The sequence below is a fragment of the Delphinapterus leucas genome, chromosome 15 (genome assembly GCF_059928025.1).
Source record: "Delphinapterus leucas isolate spDelLeu-1000000601 "Yukka" chromosome 15, BTC_Dleu_Yukka2, whole genome shotgun sequence".
In the NCBI taxonomy this organism is placed as follows: Eukaryota; Metazoa; Chordata; class Mammalia; order Artiodactyla; family Monodontidae; genus Delphinapterus; species Delphinapterus leucas.
The window spans coordinates 55,818,772-55,843,336 of record NC_143143.1 but is presented as its reverse complement, the minus strand read 5'-3'; the positions used below and the strand labels follow the sequence as shown (position 1 = coordinate 55,843,336).

At 43.2% G+C, this 24,565-nt stretch overlaps 2 protein-coding genes across 9 annotated transcripts; one reads left to right on the top strand and one right to left on the bottom strand.

Annotated features, from left to right (window-relative positions):
- Positions 1 to 1,679: 1,679 nt before the first annotated feature.
- On the bottom strand, positions 1,680 to 8,049 carry LOC149747460 (uncharacterized). Its single transcript, XM_089896598.1, is given in 2 exon segments — positions 1,680 to 7,095; positions 7,098 to 8,049. Coding segments are annotated over 2 exon segments (1,104 nt in total). The 5' UTR covers positions 7,705 to 8,049; the 3' UTR covers positions 1,680 to 6,598.
- Positions 6,656 to 18,759, top strand: PRNP (prion protein (Kanno blood group)). Of its 8 annotated transcripts, XM_089896601.1 has the most exons (5): positions 6,656 to 6,774; positions 9,465 to 9,563; positions 11,076 to 11,810; positions 13,340 to 13,406; positions 16,385 to 18,759. In XM_089896601.1, the coding sequence occupies exon 5, from the start codon at positions 16,395 to 16,397 to the stop codon at positions 17,166 to 17,168; it is 774 nt and encodes a 257-aa protein (XP_089752727.1). In that variant the 5' UTR covers positions 6,656 to 6,774; positions 9,465 to 9,563; positions 11,076 to 11,810; positions 13,340 to 13,406; positions 16,385 to 16,394; the 3' UTR covers positions 17,169 to 18,759. The 8 variants fall into 8 exon arrangements, with proteins under 8 accessions (XP_089752727.1, XP_022412192.1, XP_089752726.1 ...); XM_022556484.3 differs by lacking the exon at positions 11,076 to 11,810; XM_089896600.1 differs by having other exon boundaries at positions 11,076 to 13,406.
- Positions 18,760 to 24,565: the final 5,806 nt, after the last annotated feature.

The window sequence follows — 24,565 nt, the reverse complement described above, 5'->3', positions numbered from 1 at the left end:
ATTTGGTAGTTCTAATCTTAATATTTTGAGGACAATCTAATTCTTTTTTTTTTTTAACATCTTTATTGGGGTATGATTGCTTTATAATGGTGTGTTAGTTTCTGCTTTATAACAAAGTGAATCAGTTATACATATACATATGTTCCCATATCTCTTCCCTCTTGTGTCTCCCTCCCTCCCACCCTCCCTATCCCACCCCTCCAGGTGGTCACAAAGCACCGAGCTGATATCCCTGTGCTATGCAGCTGCTTCCCACTAGCTACCTACCTTACGTTTGGTAGTGTATATATGTCCATGCCTCTCTCTCGCTTTGTCACAGCTCACCCTTCCCCCTCCCCATATCCTCAAGTAGGTCTGTGTCTTTATTCCCGTCTTACCCCTAGGTTCTTCATGACATTTTTTTCATAAATTCCATATATATGTGTTAGCATATGGTATTTGTCTCTCTCTTTCTGACTAACTTCACTCTGTATGACAGACTCTAGGTCTATCCACCTCATTACAAATAGCTCAATTTCGTTTCTTTTTATGGCTGAGTAATATTCCATTGTATATATCTAATTCTTAAATATAGTTAACACAGAACACTTCAGAGATTCTAGATGGCAGATGATATAGAAGGCTTATAGATGGGATAAAATTTAAGCCACAGAGTGATTCTGTAGTCTTTCCTAACCAATAAAACCCAAATATTCAGATCATTCAGGATGAGTTTTAAAAATGCAAAAGGCCATAAGAAAAATATAGTAACTCTTCTATTAGTCCCTGAGGTTTAAATAGTTTGGTCACTGAAAGCAACACCGGAATACAACAGCACATCCTAGTGTTTTGAGTTCTGTGGAGTAGCAGAACTTGTGTGGCAAAAACATTTTCTGGCTCTGGGAAAGCCACAGAAATAGAAAAGGAAGAAACTGGAGCGTTTCTGGTTGGGTCAGACCTGGCCAGCATCACAAATGCCTGGAAGAGACTGAGGGAGCGAGAAAGAGGAGGGGAGGTGGAGAAGGAGGATTCAGGGATTAGGAGCGAGGAGCCCTCCTGCACCACAGAAAAATAACCAGGAGTGGGAATGCTGGATCTTTAAAAATTTCCAGAGACTTGGTGAAGAAAAACTATCAGAAAGACTATAGCACTATTGTACTGATTTGATGTAGCCCAAGATTAAGAGATGTTATTGCGGGTCAAGGACAAGACTGCAGTGTAGAAGGACCTGAGCTCACCTTACCTCACGAAAACCCCAAAATCACAACTAACTGCTGAACAACCATTGACAAAAAAGGACTGGAACCTGCCAAAAAAGATATTTTACTTCCAAAGACAAAGAAGATGCCACAACGACATGGCAGGAAGGGTGCATTCATGATACAATCAAATTCCATATCTGCCAGGGGGGCAACCCATAAACTGAAAAATAATTATATCACAGATGGACTTCTCTTGTGGCACAGTGGTTAAGAATCCACCTGCCAATGCAGGGGACATGGGTTTGAGCCCTGGTCTGGGAAGATCCCACATGCCGCGGAGCAACTAAGCCCGTGCACCACAACTACTGAGCCTGCACTCTTAGAGCCCATGCTCTGCAGAAAAAGCCACCGCAATGAGTAGCCCACGCACTGCAACAAAGAGTAGTCCCTGCTCTCTGCAGCTAGAGAAAGCTCACACACAGCAACAAAGACCCAATGCAGCCAAAAATAAAATAAATTTATTAAAAAAAAATTCTATCACAGATGTTCTTCCACAGAAGTGAGAGTTCTGAGTCCCATGTCTGGCTCCTGTCTGGTGGTCTGGCATCAGGAGGAGTCCCCAGAATGTTTGGATTTGAAGGCCAGTGGGGCTTAATCACAGGAAATCCACAGGATGGGGGGAAACAGAAACACTACCCTTGGAGGGTGCACACAAGGTCTCGTGCACACTGGAACCCAGGGGAAAAAGCAGTGACTTCATAGGAACCTGGGACAGACCTACCTGCTGGTCTTGGAGGGCCTCCTGGGGAAGTGGGGGGCAGCTGTGGCTCACTGCAGGGACAAACACACTCGTGGTGGAGGTACCAGGGAATAATGATTGGTGTAAGCTGTCCAGGAGGCCGCCATTTTGACACCAAGACCTGGCCCCACCCAACACCCTGTAGGCTCCAGTGCTGGGATGCCTTAGGCCAAACAACTAACAGGGCAGGAACACAGTCCTACCCATAAGCAGACAGGCTGCTTAAGGTCTTCCGGAACCCACAGCCACCTCTAAACACACCCTTTGACATGGCCCTGCTCACCAGATGGACAAGACCCAGCTCCACCCACCAGTGGGCAGGCATCAGTCCCTCCCACCAGTTAGCCTGCACAAGCCTCTTAGATCAGCCTCACCCACCAGGGGGTAGCCACCAGAAGCAAGGGGAACTACAATCAAGGGGAACTACAATCCTGCAGTCCATGGGACCACAAACACAGAAAGTTAGACAAAATGAGATGGCAGAGGAATATGTTCTAGACGAAGGAACAAGATAAAACCCCAGAAGAACAACTAAATGAAATGGAGATAGGCAAAGTACCTGAAAAAGAATTCAGAGTAATGATAGTAGAGATGATACAAGATCTCAGAAAAATAATGGAGGCACAGACAGAGAAGATACAAGAAATATTTAACAAAGAGCTAGAAGATTTAAGGAACAAACAACAGAGTTGAACAATAAAATAACTGAAGTGAAAAATACACTAGAAGGAATCGATAGCAGAATAAATGACGCAGAAGAACAGACAAGTGAGCTAGAAGACAGGATGGTGGAAATCACTGCCATGGAACAGAATAAAGAAAAAAGAATGAAAAGAAATGAGGACAGTTTAAGAGACCTCTGAGACAACACTAAATGCACCAACATTTGCATTATAGGGGTACCAGAAGGAGAAGAGAGAGAGAAAGGGTATGAGAAAATATTTGAAGAGATAATGGCTGAAAAATTCCCTAACATGGGAGAGGAAACAGTCACCCAAGTCCAGGAAGCACAGAGTCCCATACAGGATTAACCCAAAGAGGAACACACAAAGACACATGGTAATCAAAATGACAAAAATTAAAGATAAAGAGAGAATAATAAAAGCAGCAAGGAAAAAGCAACAAATAACCTACAAGGGAATCCTCATAAGGTTATCAGCTGATTTTTCAGCAGAAACTCTGCAGGCCAGAAGGGAGCGGCATGATATATTTAAAGTGATGAAAAGGAAAAACCTACAACCAAGAATACTCTACCCAGAGGCTCTCATTCAGATTTGATGGAGAAATCAAAAGCTTTACAGACAAACAAAAGCTAAAAGAATTCAGCACCACCAAACCAGCTTTAGAACAAATGCTAAAGGAACTTCTCTAGGTGGAAAAGAAAAAGCCACAACTAGAAACAAGAAAATTATGAATGGGAAAGCTCATTGGTAAAGGCAAACATACCGTAAAGGTAGGAAATCATCCACACACAAATATGATATCAAAACAAACAATCGTGTGAAGAGGAGAGCACAAATGCTGGATATTGGAAATGCACTTGAAATTAAGAGATCAGCAACTTAAAACAAATCTATATATATATAGACTGCTGTATCAAAACCTCATGGTAACCACAAACCAAAAATCTACAATAGATAATACACACAAAAAATAAAAAGGAATCCAAACACAACACTAAACATAGTCATCAAATCACAAGAGAAGAGAACAAAAGAGGAAGGGAAGAAAACAAACCCAAAACAATTAACAAAATGGCAGTAAGAACATACATATCAGTGCTTCCCTGGTGGTGCAGTGGTTAAGAATCTGCCTGCCAATACAGGGGACACGGGTTTGAGTTCTGGTCCGGGAAGATCCCACATGTCGCGGAGCAACTAAGCCCATGTGCACAACTACTGAAGCCCTTGTGCCTAGAGCCCGTGCTCCACAACAAAAGAAGCCACCCCAATGAGAAGCCCACACACTGTAACGAAGAATAGCCCTCGCTCGCCACAAATAGAAAAAGCCCACGTGCAGCCATGAAGACACAGTGCAGCCAAAAATAAATAAATTAAAAATTTAAAAAACACATATCAGTAATTACCTCAAATGTAAATGGATTAAATGCTCCAACCAAAAGACGTAGACTGGCTAAATGGATACAAAAACAAAACCCCTATATATGCTGTCTATAAGAGACCCACTTCTGATCTAGTGACACAGACTGACAGTGAAGGAATGAAAAAAGTTATTCCATGCAAATGAAATCAAAAAAAAGCTGGAGTAACAATACTCATATCAGACAAAATAGACTTTATTTATTTTTATTTTTGGCTGTGTTGGGTCTTCATTGCTGCACGCAGGCTTTCTCTAGTTGTGGCGAGTGGGGGCTGCTCTTTGTTGCAGTGTGCGGGCTTCTCATTGCGGTGGCTTCTCTTGTTGTGGAGCAGGGGCTCTAAGTGCACGGGCTTCAGTAGTTGTAGCACGCAGGATCTAGAGCACAGGCTCAGTAGTTGTGGAGCACGGGCTTAGTTGCTCTGCAGCATGTGGGATCTTCCCAGACCAGGACTTGAACCTGGACTTGAAACCGTGTCCCTGCATTGGCAGGCAGGTCCCTAACCACTGCGCCACCAGGGAAGCCCCAAAATAGACTTTAAAATAAAGACTGTTACAAGAGACAAAAAAGGACACTACATAATGATCAATCCAAGAAGAAGATATAACAATTGTAGATATATATGCATCCAACATAGGAGTACCTCAATATATAAGGCAAATGCTAACAGCCACAAAAGGAGAAATCAACAGTAACACAATAACAGTGGGGGACTTTAACACCCCGCTTACATCAATGGACAGATCATCCAGACAGAAAATCAATAAGGAAACACAATAGAAAAGGTCAATGAAACTAAAAACCTTTTGTTTTGAAAGATAAACAAAACTGATAAACCTTTAGCCAGACTCATCAATCAGTACACCTGATTTTCAAGTCCTCCCAGCCCAGATGCCAGCCATGCAAGTGACAGAGCCTTCAACTGATTCCAACCCCCAGCTATCAAACCAGTCTCAGACATTGAGTCTTCCCAACTGCAGCCTCAGACATCCCCACTGTGCCCGTCCAACTCTCTGGCCTACACAATCCATTGGCATAATAAAACGGTGATTGCTTTAAACCTCTAAGCTTTGGAGTAGTTGCTACATAGCAATAATGGCCAGAATAGGTCATAAGGCAATCCCGTTCGGTTCCCTCAAACCCCCAAGAAGTATTCTGCCTTTTGAGCGTTTTTCTGGTTGGGGGGAGGGAGGAAAGCATTCAGCCAGTAGACATAGGATTCTTTTGAGAAAAAAGCTGAGTTTTGGCATCTTCTAACCAAGCTTTACTGGGCCCCTCCTGGCAGGGGAAAGTCAGCCCCTTGCCCAGTCTGATCTGGTCAGCCACTCCCAGCCCCACCCCAGCTCAAGACTCAAAGAGATGCTTCACTGCCCCCAATTCACCTCACAATAAGCCATCTCTGAGGAAAGAAGGTAAGGCTCTAAAAGCACTGTCAACCTAATCATTATGTAAGACTGATTGGACAGAAAACTGCCCTGGCACTGCTGCCTGACACTCATTTCTAACTGGCCACAATCCAGTTCTGTTACTGAATCATCTCCATCCCATGGTCATGTTTTACCTCTCATTTCCCCTTCCCAAGCAGACCTTTCAGACCCACATTCATATAAACATCACCAGGACTGTTTCACCCACATTCATATGAACATCACCCCAGTGCTGTTGCACATTGCTCCACTCTACACAATCCTCCTGGCTTCTCCCCTCCCTCACTTGTCCCCTCCCACTTGAGTGAGCCGCCCTGGGATACAAGTATTTAAACCAAATCCTGTTTCCAATGGGTGTCTCAATATTTTTAAACCTCTTTCCTTATAAGCTTAGTGGAGCCTCTTGCCCATAACAAGGGAACTAGATGTCTCATTTTTCCCAGGTTTATGCCTATTGACCCAGCTTAATTAATATTGGTACTCTCAAAAGCGCCCCAATTTGGGTAATAATGTATATGATCCCCCTAACCCTAACGCCTGTCTTCTATCATTTGCCATCCTTCACATGAGACAAACCCCTACCTAATTTCTTGGCAGGAATAACGATCAAGAATACACAATGTTTTATACAAGAAACCTCAGGTAATGTCCAGAGTGGACTTGTTATATGGTTATATGGAGGGCATTTTCCTCATTTGTGAATATCATAATCTAAATCATCTCTTTTGCATATAGCGAGCAGGAACTGAGTAAATGAAGGAACAGGTGATGGCTAATGTCCTTTCTAGGCCTCAAATTTTAAGGATATATGTGTAAATTCACAAACTGGGCTCAATCCAGTGTAGCAGAATTTTCTTCCTCTTTAGAAATTTCTGGTTACCAAAGTTCCAGAAATTGCTTTCTCATTCCCTAATCTTTCAATTTCTCGTGTTCTCCATTACGTAACGTGGAGCTGGGGCTTTGGGCCGAATTTTCCTTTAAAGATGATTTTTATAGTCAATAAGCAACTTCAAGGAGTGACGAAGCCAGCCGGGGAGGCGATATTAGTTGACGCAAGCGTCTAAGCGAATCCCAACTCGTTTTTCCCAGGGACTCAGATTCCCGGGCTTGCTTGGCAGGGCTGAGCCTCTGCGCGTAAACCCCGGGCTTGGGCAGCCGCCTCCGGGCCCCGCCCCCGCATCTCCTCCTCTGCCCCGCGCTGACGCCGGCCCTCGCCGCCAGTCGTTGACAGCCGCCGAGCTGCGAGCTTCTTCTTTCCCGCAGAGGCAGGTAAACAGCCGCATCGCCCTTTAACCTCCCAGCTGGGGCCGTGGGCGCAGAGGCCGGCAGTCAGAACCCCTGCCTTTGGGCCGAGGCGCGAGGGCGCACGGCCGGGTCCGGGCGGGAGGCCGACCTTGACAGTGAGGAGGACGGGGAGCTTCCGGAGGGCGCGCAACGCGTCAGGCCTACCCAGCGAGCTCGTTGGTTTTCGGACGCCGTGGCTTGGTTTTGCCCTCCTGGTTAGGCGAGCTCCCTTTACTCGGAATGGGGGCGGGGTCCGCGGCTGGCCGGGGCCCCTCTGGAGGGTTGTGGGTAGTGTTGAGGAGTCTGGCCCCCTCCCAGGCAAGTCCACGGCGGGAGTGGGATGGGCGAGTAGCGCCGGCAAGGGGGCCACAGGTCCGGGGAATGGGCGCGCGGAACCCAACGAAGGCCGCAGAGGGGCTCCGCTGGGGCGCTCAGCGAGGAGGACCAGGGAGAGGCGCGGGTCCGGGCCCTCCCGATACCCAGAGGGGACGCGGCCGACCACCCGGGTCCAGGGCCTCGGCAGGGAGGAGTCCCGTGGCGTCTGGGGGCCGCCCCCAGCCGCCGCCGCCGCCGACCTCCTCCCCAGAGGAGGCCCCGCCTGCCATCACGCGGCCGGGCAGTGCCTGGGACGCAGCAGCGGGCGGGTCTCTGGCACCCCCGGGGACCGGCACAGGCTGGCGTGAGCTGGGCTTCCGGCCTCGGCGGGCGGAGTCTTGGGGCGACCCCGCCCTCACTCCCGGGCCTGAGACGTCCAGGTGCCGGCGGCAGAGTGTCATTTGCGAGCTCATGTGTGGTGGACTCACAGGCTTTGCTTTTCGCCGTCTCGACTGTCCCTGTGGAAGGAGAGAACTCGGCCGTCAGGGGGACTCCGAGAGCGGGGATCAGGGCCGGGCAGCGCCCCTCGGAGAACCACATTCCTCCGCTAGTATGGGTGGCACCTTCACGTTTGATTATTGAACAACGGGGAGAAGTCCATTTTTGCAGTCCATTTTCGTTTTTGTCCTTTTCTATTTGTATCAGCAGTAGCAAATAGATTTTTTGAAATCATAAGCCCACCACCATCACATCCACCCTCACCATCTCAAAGCCACTGCCTTCTGTTTTTCAGTTTCCTCTTCTCCAGTTCGTACACAACACAATGCAGTTTCACCTCGCTGATCATGATTATCCTCATCTCATGGCCGAGTTATTTTCCTGTACTTAGAGCAGTCACGGTTTAATAAGCAGTTCCCAGCATGCTGAACATTTGAAGTGTTTCTCTTTTCCTTGCAAAAAAAATCCAGGTAGAATAGAATTAAAGATTTTCACAAATCAAATTATCAGAAAAAATAGGAACAGAAAATTGAATTAAAATGTCAGATCTCTGGAAAAATCAACAGCTCTCTCAGATTTGAAGAAGAAAAAAAATATCACCAATGAAAAGGAACAATTTTACCTACCCAAACACTGAGGAGCTCTTACAATGAAAAAGAACTAAACAGAAAGGGAAAGAAAGCAGAGCTAGGATGTGATTTGTATATGGTTTTTATCTGACACAAATTTTTCATACTTGTGAAAGGAGAATATCGAGATTATAAAAGATAAATGGTGAAATGATGAATCGTTTATAGAATACAATGCAAATTAAAGTAAGTCTGGATTATCATTTTGCAGCTATTAGCAAAAACAACAGTAACAGCAACCACTGCTGGAAGGTTGCCTAGAAATTTGCATATTCAGTTCTCCTGGGAGGTGACAGGGCTTTGGGGTTAGAAAGATGGCTCTGCAACTAATCATTTCACAGCTTGGGACCAGTTACCTAATTTCCTCATCCTCCTTTTGTCCATTCATACGCTAGAGGAAATTATACCTATTTCAGGAGTTTGCCAAGATTAACTGTTTGTGTAAAACTGACCTTTGGTATGTATACCTTTATTCTTTTCCTAGTCACACTGCACTGGGGACATAGTGAATCTGTGTGAAATTTGTGAAAAGCAGTCTGGTGATGCATTTAAGCCAAGACCCAGAAACCCCACTCCTGGGAATTTACTTGCAATGGAAGAAGCAACAGGAAAGGGGAAAAAAAAGCCATATGCACACACATTCAGAATGATCTAAAATTAAACCCAACGGAGAAGCAACCTAAGTGTGTAACAGCAGGGCAGCAGCTAAGAAAATCATGACACATTAACTGAAAGGAACATTGTGTAACCATCAAGTCATGATTTTGGAGCCTGTCTGCGATATATTGGAAAAAACTGACAAGTCAAAGTACAGATTACTAAACTGCATCTACTTACTCAGATGCGGTTTATTAATGTATATGTGAAAAATCTGAATAAAAATGAAGTTTTAATAGAAATACAGGTTATTTTAATTTCCTTTTCATGTTGATATATTGCTTTTCAAAATAACATCTTTAAAATAGTTCATAGTTAATTTTTTTAAGGAAATGGACCACAGCTTTCTGTGTGTGGGAGAGGGAGAGCTCAATGTCATGTTTGCTGCTGCTTTTTTGAGCTGACCTCATGTTTTTTTTCAAATATTATCTTGTTTTTTTCCTTGAGTAGATATATAAGTGGTTTAGTAATTTATATATTGGGTTTTTCATTTAAAGAATCAGTTCTTAGATTTATTTATCAATTCTAGTTTTTTCTTTTCTGTTTTTTTGTTTTTGTTTTTTTTTTTTTTTTTAGGGACTCCTGAATATATTTGAAAACTGAACAGTTTCAGCCAAGCCGAAGCATTCTGTCTTCCCAGGGACACAAATCCAACTTAGCTGAGCCAAAGCAGATGTACGTACCCTGTGGAATCCCTTTGGTCTTGTGATGGTTGAAAGTTCCCAACTGTCACAGAAGATAAGGTCCTCGAAAGGCTGTGATCACAAATCCTTGCTCTGGAGGCAACTTGGATCTATATATGTAACCCACACCTATTATATCATCCTTTCTTGTAAAATCATCTTGATTTTGCAGGGAAAGGGCTTTCTCTAGAATCATTCTGAGTTATGTAAGGAAGCAACCATTTTAAAAATAGTATAATAAAAGCAGTAACATTACAAACATTTCTGCACCAAATTAATACTGACAAAAGGTTTTATGAGGTGACAGTTTTTCCAAGCTGTAGTTTTAATTTATCTATTCCAGTCTCTCTTTTCGGATCATATTTCCTCTTCCAAGGCAGCCAGTTTTATCAGTTGTGAACTGCTGCATGTGAAACATTCAAAACATGCCTGTATCTAAAGCTGTGATGGCTGCAGCAAAATAATCCTTGAGTGAATAGCATGTGTAGTAATTCTTACATTTGGGAGAATTTTTTCTGTTTGTTCATCCTTTTTCTTCTAACCATATTCTCCTGGGGTATGGGGTAGGCTCTAGCAATGTTGCTTTTTTTTCAAGCTGTTCACATAATTCTGAGGATGGATCAGGTTCAGGCCCTTTGCCCTATTCAGTCCAGGGCTAGGCCTCAGTGCCAGTGAAAAACCCCCACCCCAGAGCGGTTTGTAAAATTTTGAGTAGCTTGCATTAGGCTCTTTAAGGGGCAATGACCTCAAAAGATAAAAATATGACACATGAGTTCCACTTAGCTCAGGAAAGACAGGAAATTTTTCCGGGGCAGTCGGGGGTAGGGGGACTATTTGGTGTGCCAGTTCCCAATTTAACCAATTAAGTGTCAAGGGTGTAACATGTTTTAAGTATCAGAAGTTTGGCCCCTGGCACATGACCACTGGACAAGTTCCTCCTGGCTCTGATTCTCAGTCCCATGTATTCCCCATGGGAATAGGATGAATGGCGTAATATATGGATCTTTTTTTTGTTCCTTCTCTCTAGTTCCATCGCTCTGCCATTCTGCTCATGCACTAATGCCACATGATCTTATTTATTTTAGTTTTGCAATGCATTCTGGTACCTGGCAGGCCAAGTATACCCTAGATTTTCTTCCTGTTAAATAATTTCTTTTGAGTATCATTTCATCATATTCCTTAAAATCCTCTTTAAATTAGGACTGAAATTGCATTGACTTTATGATTATTTGGAGGTGAATTGGTATCTTTCAGTCTTGATTTTCCCAACCAAAAACATTATCTGTCTTTCTCTTTTTTTCCAGTCTTCCAGCTTTCTTCCTAAAAGGTCTATTTATTTTTAGGTTAAATCTTAGATATTTTGAATATTTTGTTGCCACTATGAGTGGGATTTTTTTTTTCACACTAAATCTTCTAAATAATTACAACTGATTTGAGTATTCACTCCTTTCTATATGTTGATTTCAAAAACTGCCACCTTAATAAGCTCACTTATTTATTCTAGGACACAATTTTGGATGATTTTCCTGGATTTTCCAGATAGAAAATCATACCTGGGACTTCCCTGGTGGTGCAGTGGTTAAGAATCTGCCTGCCAGTGCAGGGGACACGGGTTCGAGCCCTGGTCCAGGAAGCTCCCACATGCCGCGGAGCAACTAAGCCCGTGCGCCACAACTACTGAGCCTGAGCTCTAGAACCTGCAAGCCACAACTACTGAAGCCCGTGTGCCACAGCTACTGAAGCCTGCACACCTAGAGCCCGTGCTCCGCAGCAAGAGAAGCCACCGCAATGAGAAGCCCACGCACCGCAACGAAGAATAGCCCCTGCTTGCCACAACTAGAGAAAGCCCGCACACAGCAACGAAGACCCAACGCAACCAAAAATAAAATAAATAAATTTTAAAAAAAAAAGAAAAGGGCTTCCCTGGTGGCGCAGTGGTTGAGAGTCCGCCTGCCGATGCAGGGGACACGGGATCGTGCCCCGGTCCGGGAAGATCCCACATGCCGCGGAGCGGCTGGGCCCGTGAGCCATGGCCGCAGAGCCTGCGCGTCCGGAGCCTGTGCTCCGCAACGGGAGAGGCCACAACAGTGAGAGGCCCGCGTACGGCAAAAAAAAAAAAAAAAAAAAAAGAAAATCATACCTGGCTAGAACCTCCATAACAGTCTAAAATAGCAGCAATTGCTTGCATTCTTGTCTTGTTCATTATATTAAGGAGAATGCCTTTCCTCTTTCAGTTAAGGTAGGGTGTGGGCTGTGTGTCTGTGATAGCTGTTCTTGATGATGGAAAGGGGTTACTTTCTAGTTCTATGGAAATATTTTCAACAGCTTAACCTTAAAAAATCAGGATGTATGTAGATTTTAATTGAAAACTTTCAACATCAGAGAATCTTTGTCTTTTTTTCTCCTTAACCTACTAATAGGTTACTTGATTTTGTGATTTTAAGCCATCCTTGTATTCCTAAATAATCCTTATTGGTCACAGTGTATTCTTCTTTTACTAAACTGTCAAAATCAGCTTGGTGGTATTTTCTTTTGGTTTTTGGCACCCATGTTGCTGGAGGTTGGATAGCTAAGAGTGTGAGCCCTTCACTCAGAATACTGGAGTTTGAATCTCGATCCTTTATTCCCTTGGCTATTAACAGCACTTCTCAGGTGAAGCTGCCCAAGTGTTTATCTCTGCTGAGTTCCAGATTCTTATAACAATTGCCTGAATTGATACTCCCACTTGAATGGCTCATAGCTGTAGCAAAGTTAGTATGTCCAAACTAAAACTTTATTTTCTCTCACAAGCATGGCCCTCCATCAGTTTCCTCTATTTCAATAGATGGCATCACCACCATCTGCCTGGCTATGAAAGCCACAAACCTGATCAACTCTCACTCCTCCATCCACTCTATCTGCTTAATTGGTTCTTTCTGCAAAATACATCCCATTTTTTCACAGCTCCTCAACTGCATTGGCACAGTCCCAGGCCACACCACCATCTTCCTTCAATTGTTTTATAAGTGGTCTCACCATTTCCTTTCTTGCCCCCAAAGTTTTCTACTTACACAACAGGGGGAACTTTGTTAAAAAAAAGAAAAAGATCCTGTGATGTTATTCTCCTAAGACCCTTTAATGGCTTCCCACCGTCTTTCAGGTTCCAGATACCTATCTTCCTTAGTGCTTGAACCCACAAACTAAACATCTTACTCACCACTGTGTCCTCAGCCACAGCACAATGTTAGACCCTTAGAAGACAACAAATATTTGTTAAACTAATCAATGGCTATTGTACAGTAACGTTTTTCTCCATTTCTCCTATGGTTTATCGTCAAATTTTCTATTTCTTTAAAAACTGGCACGTACTAGCTGTTCCATAAATATTTGCTTAATGCATTGATTCTAACATCTGTTTTTATAATTTAATAGGAAGGCAATCCATCCCACAAAGATTTTTAATTCATAAAACTTTTACTTTTCACAGTTAGGTCTCTAGAGTCTGCTTTTGCATGTGGTGTTAGGATCCTAGTTTTATTTTCCTCCAGTTTCCCAGAAGCATCTGCTAAACAAACGTTTCTTTCTCCATTGATTTGTGGTGTCCGATTTATCATTTATCAGGTTTGTACTAAAGAATATATACATGGGTTTATATCTGAACTTGCTATTCTCCTTCCTTTGATCTGTAGGTCTGTTTCTAGACTGTTACCATATTTATTACATATTTATTACTATGACTTTGTAATAGGATTTAATGTCTGATAACAGTAGATTCTCTCCTTTTTTCAGGTTGAGTTTGCTACCTGTGGACATTTCTTACCTCTTGTGCGTTTATTGAATTCCTCAAAAAATCCAGGTGGAATTTTGATTGTCATTTTATTATTATAAGTTCATTTGGGGGTAATTGACATCTTTATAGTACTAAGTTGTTCCAACCAAAACCTTTCCATGTTTACAGATCATCTTCTTTGTTCTTTACTAATGTTCAATTTTTTTTTCCCCAGTCTTAAGTCAATCCTAGATACTTTATAGCTTGGGTTGAAATTATTACTATCTTATTAATTTTTTTCTAGTTGATTATTGCTGGTGTAGAGAAATGCTGATTTTTGTAGGCCAATCTTGTATCCCACAGCCTATCCCTCTAGTTGTCTCGTGTTACCTCTGTTGAGTCTGTTCAATTTTCTATGTTTATGATCACATTAATTCCACATAATGTCAGCTGGAGCTCTTTCCTTGGAGTTCTTGCACCAGTTACTTCTTTGTCTTTGCATATGGCATTGGAAGGACCTCCAGTCCTGTGGCAGTGTACATCCTTGTCTTGTTTCTGATCTTAAAGGGACTACATTCAAAACTTATTGTGTTTGCTGTTTTATATAATCTTTATTAAGTTAAGGAAGTTACCTCCTATTCCTAGTCTACTAAGAGTATTTTTCTTAGTGATAAATAGGTATTGACTGTTGTCAAATACTTAGTGTCTTGAAATGTGCCAGAGTGTTAGGCCACAACCTGACCGTTCTCTGAGAGCATCTTATATGAAGTGTCGTAGCACAGCCAGACATTCAGAAACCTAGTCTCTATTCCTAGCAATTTCACTAATTAACACTGTAATCACAGATATGTCACTTGACTTTTCTGAATCTTGGTGGCCTAATTTGTAGAGTGAGAAGTTTGGATTAAATAATATAAGATCTTCCTTATTTTATCACAAACAGAAAGATTCTCCAAGGTCTCATTAAGTTTTGAGTCCTTATCCTTAGAAATGATTCTCTGCTTCAAAATGTAGTTGTTAATTTTTATGCTTTTTATAATTAAATGCTGCTGTTGTTGTGCTCAACTGATTTTAAAATGATCTTGTCTTAATATAGTTTATGATCATCCAACTTTAATATTCAGTTTTAAAGTACTGATCAGCAACATACGCCCATGGCCCTTATGCCCTATTACCTGTATCTCCAGTCCATGGTCATTCTTCAGCTCCAGACTCACCAAGCTAACTGCCTACTGGTATCTCTTGTCCCAGTAGGCAGCTTGATAATGGCATTGTAGCTTGATAATGGCATTGCCAAAGCCACACACTACATTTGTCTCCCTCCAGACTTGCTCCACCTTCCGTGTTCTGTCCACACAATTGCCCAATCCAGAAATCTGGATGCCGCCTCGATTCGTCCAGTCTTTCATCTTCCACGTCAAACACCAAGCTTTCCAGAATTCCCTGAGGTGTTTGAGCAGAATTGTGAGCAGCCTGGAAGCCAAGAGCTGAGCCCCATTAGCAAATGGAAAATAGATCAGGGAAGCAGACCTGCAGAAGACTGAGTGCCAGGAGATGTGGATGCGAGATTGAGGCCAGTCAGCATATCCCAGGACCCTGTCCCTCTGACCTTACACAAAAGAGCCTCCAAAAATCCTAATTGGCATATTCTGAGCAGTTTAGCTGGGCTTATAACTTTCAAATATATTTTTATTTACACCAAGACATTTCAATAGTGATAGTAGAAACAAACATGATGTTAATTCATTTATTTGTTTAATCAGTCTTCCTCTGAATATTATCCAATTTAGTCTTTAGTTCTGAAGGTTATGAAAAATAATTTTATAATATTAGATGCCATTTTTATTTGAAGGTGTCCCAGCGCTGGGGATAAGACTACTATCAGCATTACAGCGTGTGCCATTTTTGGTTTTGTGGCACATGGTATTTTGGAGCATATGGTTTGACATGGGGTACAGTAGAAACTAATGATCATTCTACTATATGTCTTTAATCTCTGCTCTTGGAACCAAGCACCCAGGGTAAATGAGGTCTTCAATCTGAAAGGAGGTTTTTAATTGATGAATGTACATTCTGCAAAGGTTCATAAATTATCATGCAGGATATTTTGTTTATTCCTAAGCCATGCTAGCCCTTTCATATAAGATATGTGTCTTTTCTACCAAAAATTAGGAGAAAATAAGTCACTCACGAACCATTAAATGCTGAACTAAGACTCATTCAGTGAGTGAAAGACTGCAGAGCTTGTGAACACAGCCTTCCTTACCCCATTTTGAACAGCCCCATTTGTTTCTGTCTATAGAGAGAAAAATGAATTTATAGGTGGGCTTGCAGAACCTTGCACATTTCCTGTTCCCCAAAATTTATTGTATTGAGAATTTCTTTGAGGAAATTCTTGTTGGCATTTATATGTTCAGAGGATATTAATTCCTTCACTTAACAGGTATCTATTGTGTATATGCTCTGTGCCAGGCCCTGAGGAGACAGCAGTGAACAAAAGAGACGTTTCCAGCTTACATTCCTGCGGGAGGAAAGAGGACATGAGCCAGCTATTTAGAAAATGATTTAATGATTTCAGCACCTACCTGGGGGTGTTCCTAACTGGACATTAGAATCACTTCCATAGGGGCCATGCCAGGGTCTCGGGAGGTTCCAGGAGCTCATATCCCTCATAACAGCCCAAATCACTACTTCAGAGAAGCTCAAAGCTATGGCAAACCCACCAGGTGTTTATAGTTTCTTCCAGTTTAGATACAATGTATCAACCAGAGGTTATTTTTATCATAAGCAATGTTGCTGGCATTCCACCTTTATCAAGTTTCTAGGAAACAGAGCCAGAAATTATCTTAAGGTCAGATTTGTCCTGAGAGAAGGAGAAAGAGCTGTGTTAACCCTTTACCTACAATTACTTTTGCTGTAAGGGTTGCAAAACAGACATGGAATGTGAAGAACATATATGACCAAGAACATTTATAGCTGATGCCACTGCTATGCAGTCATTATGCTGCAGACGTTAAGTGTTTTCAACATAAACACACAATGCTGACACCCTCTTTATTTTGCAGATAAGTCATCATGGTGAAAAGCCACATAGCCAGTTGGATCCTGGTTCTCTTTGTGGCCACGTGGAGTGACATGGGCTTCTGCAAGAAGCGACCAAAGCCTGGAGGAGGATGGAACACTGGGGGGAGCCGATACCCAGGACAGGGCAGTCCTGGAGGCAACCGCTATCCACCCCAGGGAGGGGGAGGCTGGGGTCAGCCCCACGGTGGTGGCTGGGGACAGCCCCACGGTGGTGGCTGGGGTCAACCCCACGGTGGTGGCTGGGGACAGCCCCATGGTGGTGGAGGCTGGGGTCAAGGTGGTGGTACCCATAATCAGTGGAAGCCCAGTAAGCCAAAAACCAACATGAAGCATGTGGCAGGAGCTGCTGCAGCTGGGGCGGTGGTAGGGGGCCTTGGCGGCTACATGCTGGGGAGTGCCATGAGCAGGCCCCTTATACATTTTGGCAGTGACTATGAGGACCGTTACTATCGTGAAAACATGTACCGTTACCCCAACCAGGTATACTACAGACCAGTGGATCAGTATAACAACCAGAACAGCTTCGTGCATGACTGTGTCAATATCACAGTCAAGCAGCACACGGTCACTACCACCACCACCAAGGGGGAAAACTTCACTGAGACGGACATCAAGATGATGGAGCGTGTGGTGGAGCAGATGTGCATCACCCAGTACCAGAGAGAATACCAGGCTTATTACCAAAGAGGGGCAAGTGTGATCCTTTTCTCCTCCCCTCCTGTGATCCTCCTCATCTCTTTCCTCATTTTCCTCATAGTGGGATGAGGAAGGCCTTCTTGTTTTCATCATCTTAATCTTCACCAGGTTGGGGGAGGGGGTATCTACCTGCAGCCCTTTAGTGGTGGTGTCTCATTCTTGCTTCTCTGTTCGTCACCTGTAGGTTAATACCCTTAGCACTTACAGCACTGGGAAATGGAAAGTAGATCTGAAATGCTATTTATTCAAGCCCCATTTGATTTAATCCTTCATAGGCCAACACTAGTGCTGAGCTGGTAAAAGTGTAACAGCAAATAATCATTGGTTGATCTAGGCTTATTTTTTGTCTAGTGCAACAGATTGAGGCTAAAACAGTTCTCAAAGCAGTCTTCAAATACCTTTGCCTAAATACCTCCAGCTCCTTCTCCAGCTAGAGCTCAGTACACTAATGCCCCATCTTAGCAGTGATTTTATAGCAATTTCCTCATTTGTTTTAAGAAAACCTGACTGCATTTCCCTGTTCAGACAGCATTTCTGCCAAATCTGGAAGGAGGCTGCATAATATTCATTCAAAAAATAAAACTAGAAATCCTTAGCTTGTGGGCCCAGGCTCAACCCGGTGGAAAGCATGTGTCCTGTGTCTGCAGAGAACTGTAAGGATGTTTTGCATTTTGCAATACGGGTTACACAGCAGCTGTTGCATCAAGAATGGATATTCGTGCAACACTAGACTTCAGGGCAGAGGACATTTTCACAGGGAATGAACATAACTAACATAATATGAAAGGCTTCTGAGACTAAAAATTTCCAACATATGGAAGAGGTGCCCTCGGAGACAGCCTCCCATCTTGGATGTTTAAAGCACCTTTATGTGGTATTCTTTTCTTTAGTAATATAAACTATAGATAATGCAGGTACTTTAATTAAACTACCTTTTGGACACTGAGAGCAAATCTCTTTTGTTTGTTTACCTGGAAAGCAGAATGATTTTAACATTGTTTGGATGAAGCCAGGAGATTTTAACACAGAGGAAACAGCAGCTATAAAAAACACGGTATTCAGGTCCTTAGTTTCTGGAATTGGCTTTTGAATCAAAGAATAGGGAGGCATTCCAAAAAAAAAATAGGTTAGAGATGGTAGGAATATGATCCATTCAAAGTGGAAAAAGAAATTCTGTTACCATTATTTAAGTAAGGTAAAATTACTCCCTGGGTTGTTCAATATTGTCACCTAGCAGATTTACATTACTATTCTGCACTGTTATTACTGGCTTGCACTTTGTGGGTATCCTATGTAGAAAAAAAAAAATTTATATATATATATATATATATATATATATATACATATATATATATTGCATATGACAAAATTAGAAATTTTGGTTAGAGCAATTAACATCTGAACTATCTAATGCATTACCTGTTTTTGTAAGGTACTAAATACTTAATAACACTTAAAGGAAACCCTTTTGTGTGGTCCTTAGGCTTACAATGTGCACTGAATAGTTTTGTATAAGAATACAGAGTGGTATTTGAAATACGCATGTGCTTTATATTTTCTATATTTGTAACTTTGCATGTACTTTGTTGTATTAAAAGTTTGTAAGTGTTTAATATCTGACTAATATTAAACAGGAGCTAAAAGGAGCATCTTCCTTGAAGTTTGCGGTTGTGCTTCACCTTTGTGCACCCCATGTTGGCAGCTTCATTTTGGGGGTTAATCTGAGCAAAGTGGCGCGTTCACTGCTTGTGGTGGCCAATGTTTCACACACCCACTCCTGATCCTGCCTCAGCCTTACTCCCAGTCACATGCCAGCTATCCTCTGCTGCCTTTTCATTTTTTTCCACAAGTACCTGGCGAAGTCACTTCTGCAGCAGAGGAAAACAGTCCTTGAATTCTGGAAGCTTTTTTCTGTTCTGGATTTTGAAATAGAGGATTTTCTTGATTAAGATAAGACTTAACAAACTAAATTATCTACTTGATGCCCATCCCCGCCCTCAACACCAACTCAGGTTATAAACTGTGAGACCTGGTAAAGATCACTCTTTGGATTGAAATACAACACCGTAAGGTCAATAGGCCACTTTCCTTTGTCACAGGGTTTCAACTCATTTTTCATGTTTTCTTCTTCACAAGTGTGAAGTACCAGCTCTCAGTTTTCCTTCACAGAGGTTTTCTTCTGCATCTGTAATTTACCAACAGCAGGAAATAATCATAAAAAATGACAGTGGTTGAAATCATAATATTTATTAATACCTTAGCAAATGCCAGTATCCTTCAATATCTAAACAGAGGATCAACTTTGCATTAAGAATGAAAAGATAAAAACATCTTGAAACCCCATCATTCACAAAACTATTAAAACAAATGACATATACAAAGACTCAAAAGCATTACTCAAAGTTAATCATTAACATAAAAATTTCTAGGACTATTTTCATTCAGCCCTTTTGACCATATTTCTAATTATTTAAAAATAAACTATTCATTATCTGCCAATCATACTTTCTCAAAAATAGCCTACTGAGAAGGCTTCAATCATTAAAAGCATAGGTATTTGGAGGGCCAAAGTGAATGATACACATCTGTATCTTTCTCAGCCACCATGTTTTCTTCCTGTTACTTCCAACTACTATGAGTTGTGCTAAAGGAATTTTTACTAAAAAAATTTTAAATCAATTTTAAATAACTGAGTCTAACCCTCACAGAGGGGTCTTCCAGAGAAGTGTCAGGTGTCAACCTTTGTTTCCCTTCCTTTCTCTCTGGGGTTAAAGCCAAATAAGTGTCACCTGCCTTTGAAAGGGATTTGGGGTCTGTACTGCTTCCCACCCTAGTGGGAGCCTTAATCTGGCAAGAACCTGAGCTTCCCCAGGCTCAGGCCCTGACCTTGCATTGGTCTAAGCATGACTGACCTACACAGTTCATTTCCACCTGAGAAAGGTCAATTCCTCTCTGGCTCTTCAAAACTGGAGGATTCAGCTCCTCCTGCATTAAGCTTACATTTCCATCCTTTGCCCCACTCCTGTGAGGCCTACCCCTGTTCTCCAGGAAGCCACGCCTTCCACTGCGTACACCCAGTCTACAAGATTCACGTCTGCCTTGGTACATCTGTCCTTTCCTCCAGAGCCGGTGCTCTGTTCTTGCCCTGGAGCAATGCTCCTCAAATTTGAATGTGCTCACCAATCTGCAAGTCCTGACTGGGGCCCAAGATTCTGCATTTCTCACAAGTTCCTAGATGGTGCCATGCTGGTTCTGTGAAACCTCACTGACACAAGGCCCTCAGGGTTCTCACACTATATCCTGCATTGGCACCTCCTGGAGGCTTGTTCAGCACAGGTTGCTGGGCCCCACGGCAGAGTTTCTGATTCTGGAGTGCAGGGTAGGACCTGAGAATGTACATTTCTAACAAACTGCCTGGCAATGCTGCTGTCGATGTGGAGATTGCACATGGAGCTCCACTGCTCTACAGGAAGATGTGAAGGAAATAGAAGGTGGCCTGGCCCTGAAGTACAGAGCTGTTAGAGAGACTAAAAACCTGACTGGAACTCTCCCTGGGGAGGAGAAAGATGGGCGCTCTAAGGGTGAAAGGCCATGGAGGTGTAAGGAGGTGGTTAACACCTGCTACCTGAAAAGCTGGAAGCACAGGTGAGTCCTGAGGCCCACCACTAGTGAGAGACAGCTAAACCTGGAATGGTACCCACCCTGCAAATGTAGCACTTCTCAAACTCTGATGGGCATGCACATCACCTGAGAACCTTGTCAAAATGCAGTTCTGAGGCCACAAGTTTGATGTGGGCTCGGAGATTTGGTGTTTCTGCCAGCTCCCAGGCGATGTGATGCTGCTGGTCCCAGGACCACACCGAGAAACAAGGGCCTAGAGGCCCAAGTCATCTCTTCTAACCCTGGCCAAGACTTTGGAGAAGCACTGAAGGCTCAGGGGGAGTGGGGAGTGGCCAGCAGGGAGTCTACCTTCTCTTGATTTAGCCCTTAGTGCTGCCTCTCCTGCTTTCACAGCACAATCCTCCTGCCTGGCCTGAGTTAAAAGAATCAACCACCTGCAGGCAGCAGTGAAGTCAGCTTCTATCTTATCTCAGAGCCAAACAGAGCTAGTTAACTGCTCCTGCGGGAAGTCTCAGACCCAGAGACATTCTGTCACTTGTCCAAGGTCACACAAATAGTATATTCACAAAAGTACATTGTGGAAACTCTTTGCCTTTGGTTTGTGATGATATTTAAGGGTTTGGCTCAAAGGTGCCAGGCCTCGGGCACTGTGTACAACCCATGGCCTCTGTGAAGGGCGCCCCCTGGTCTTCTGCGGGGCTCCAGCTTGAGGGGACTCAGTTGACTCCAAGGGGAATCTGAAGGAAGGGTCAGAAATCCTAAAAGCAATCTCAGCCTAAAATGCCTCCTTCCCTAGACAGACCCTCCATCACTCCCATACATGCCTCCCTTGTATTATTTCAGAGGTGACCTGCAGCCAGGACCCACTGGTTGGTGGCCCTCTCTAACCAAACCATGGTCCCCTAAGCCCTAGAGCACGAGTCACCTCCTGCTGGAGCCCCCAGGCTGTAGGCCACCAGGGTGATTGGGGCTGGGGGCTTTTTTCTCTGTAACTGTTCTGGCAAATCTACATCTTTCCTCCCTCCTTCTCTAAAAACAAACAATAAACAAACAAAAGCAAGGTCATAATCTTTATATTGGGTAAAGATAACAGTTTTCATTAACTCCATCCTTTAACACCCTTACTCAACCCAATCATTTCAGAAAACTTTACAGGACCTTGTTTCATTGCCTTTCTTGTTGAATATACCATCTTGATTAGTTTGCTAGGGCTGCCATAAAAAAATACCACAAACTGAGGTGCTTAAACAACAGAAATTTATTTTCTCACTGTTCTGGAGGCTGGAAGTCTGAGGTTAAGGTGTCATCAGGGTTGGTTTCTTCTGAGGCCTCTCTCCTTGGCTTGTAGACGGACATCTTCTCCCTGTGTCTTCGCACCGTCTTCCCTGTGTGTGTCTCTGTGTCCTAATCTCTTTTTATAAGGACACCACTCATCAAATGTGATTAGGGCCCACCCTAACGGCGTCATTTTTTCTTTTTTTAAAAATTTTAACATCTTTATTGGAGTATAATTGCTTTACAAAACGGCTTCATTTTAATTTAACTTTAAATTAACTCTTTAAAGGCCCTAACTCCAAATACAGTAATTTTTCGGTATTGGGGACTAGGACTTCAACACCTATCAAGAAATGTCATAGCAGCATGTCAGTGTCACTCTAAATACAGCTCAAAGGCAGTCCCAGGACTAAGAGGGTCTTTTGGGTGCCCCACATTCACACACTACACCGTTATCTGGATCACTCTATGCCTTCAAAAGACCGGGCCACTGCCCACCGATCCACTTAGGATTGCCAAGGGTGCTTACCTCCTACTGCCCATTGCAAACAGAAATGCTTCCATTCTGGATACAGCCCCTGAAATCCAGCCACCACGCCCCCATGGCTCACACAAAGTGAAGAGTTTCATAATCAAAGTTGTTTAGTTTGGCTCATACTAATGAAGATCTAAAACTCTAAGCCAGATAATGTTCCTCCCACACACAAATACACTGCAAACACACCTGGCTTAGAGTTATACTGATTATGAGTTAATTAACATAAGACGGAGTGTTAGCTATAATTCAGGGGGTACTACAGAAAGTTGGCAAGATGCCATCCCCGCAATGCTGCCAAATTCTGAATGCTAGGCTTGCCCGTCACCCTGCTCACGGTAGCTGTCCACACATGGAACGGGCCCACTCAGGTTTCTTTATGGCTCCAGCTCATCTTCCCAAGGCCCCAACTCCAAAGTGCAGGGAGAACCCCACAGATTCCAGGCCCACCAGGTGGTCTTGCCATTGGCTAGACTCACAGACCAGGAGCTCAATGAGAAAGGAGACCATGTTTTCTTTGTCCAGCTTATTTCCCCCATTCCCTTGTATGTCTCTGAATCGCCTTTTTTTTTTTTTTTTTTTTTTGCGGTAAGTGGGCCTCTCACTATTGCGGCCTCTCCTGTTGCGGAGCACAGGCTCAGCGGCCATGGCTCACGGGCCCAGCCACTCCACGGCATGCGGGATCTTCCCGGACCAGGGCACGAACCCGTGTCCCCTGCATCGGCAGGCGGACTCTCAACCACTGCGCCACCAGGGAAGCCCTCTGAATCTCCTTTTATTCCAGCCCTCCAAGGAGGCCTTTTCTCTCCAACCACTCTTTTCTCCGTACTGCCTTCCAGGAGGTGATGAGACATCATGGGTTTGTTATTTCCATGGCATCATGCAAATACCAAGGCTATTTTTGTGGACCAGACTAGCCCAGAAGAAGGGTTTCTCACCTCCAGTTAAGGCCATCAGACAGGGCTAATGTTTCCTCAAGAAACATCTCTGGACCTTTGATGAATGATGATATGCTCAGTCAAGCCCAGATTCCCCCTGTAAATATGTCAGAGACCATTCTTAGCTTTGAGAATTTTAGGAGAATGATTTTTCACTGCCACCCATGGAGGAGGCCCACTGTGGCTCTGCTGCTCATTTGATTCCCACAGCTGGGGTGGCCGCATTCCTCAGAACGTGCCAGGAGATGAGCTCAATAAATAAACCAGGTTGGGCTGTTTGGCTCTGTCCAGCCAGCTTATGGAAAATGCACGGTGAAAGCCACGACTTGCTTTTGACAAAATCACCTGAAGAGTACTTGAACAACAGAAACATTGTTTTATTCAGCGTCCCCTAGTTTGCAATAGTCAAACCACAATATCAAATGGAAGAGCACTTGTGTTCTCCAGGGTAATGGGTGTAAACCATAAAAAGGCTGATGAACTTCTGATGTATGCTACAATGTAAATGGACTTTGAAAACATGATGCTAAGTGAAATAAGACAGACACAAAAGTATAAATATTGTGTGATTCCATTTATATGAAATATCCAGAATAGGCAAATCCATAGAGACAGAAAGTAGATTATTCGTTGCCAGCAATTGAAGAGAGGGGGTAATGAGAAGTGACTGCAATTGAACGTGGGGTTTCCTTCTGGTGTGATACAAATATTCTGGAATAAGATAGTGACAATGAACAACTTTGTGAATGGACAAAATATCACTGAATTGTACAATGTGAAATGATGAATTCCATAGTATTTGAATTATATCTCAATGAAACTTTTTTTAAGCATACCTACCTAATTAGGTAGAATTACCTACCTAAGAATATAAGTGATGAGAGGGTAGAGGGAGGTTCGGGCACTTGTTTGAAATTTAATTGTTATAAGAACATTTCAGCCCACTTGTTATTCTCCTAATAGCCTTGGGTCCAAAGCCTTTTCTGGCCACAGAATCAAAGCCTAATCAATGAAAGCTGAAAGACGTAATACAACGTTCTTGGCCTTTAAAAAGGTGAGCACCACAATAGTTAACCACAGAGTAATTGAACCTGCTT

Excerpts from the sequence above, each read along its gene's own strand:
- PRNP (XM_089896602.1), top strand. The coding sequence starts at position 16,395 with ATGGTGAAAAGCCACATAGCCAGTTGGATCCTGGTTCTCTTTGTGGCC.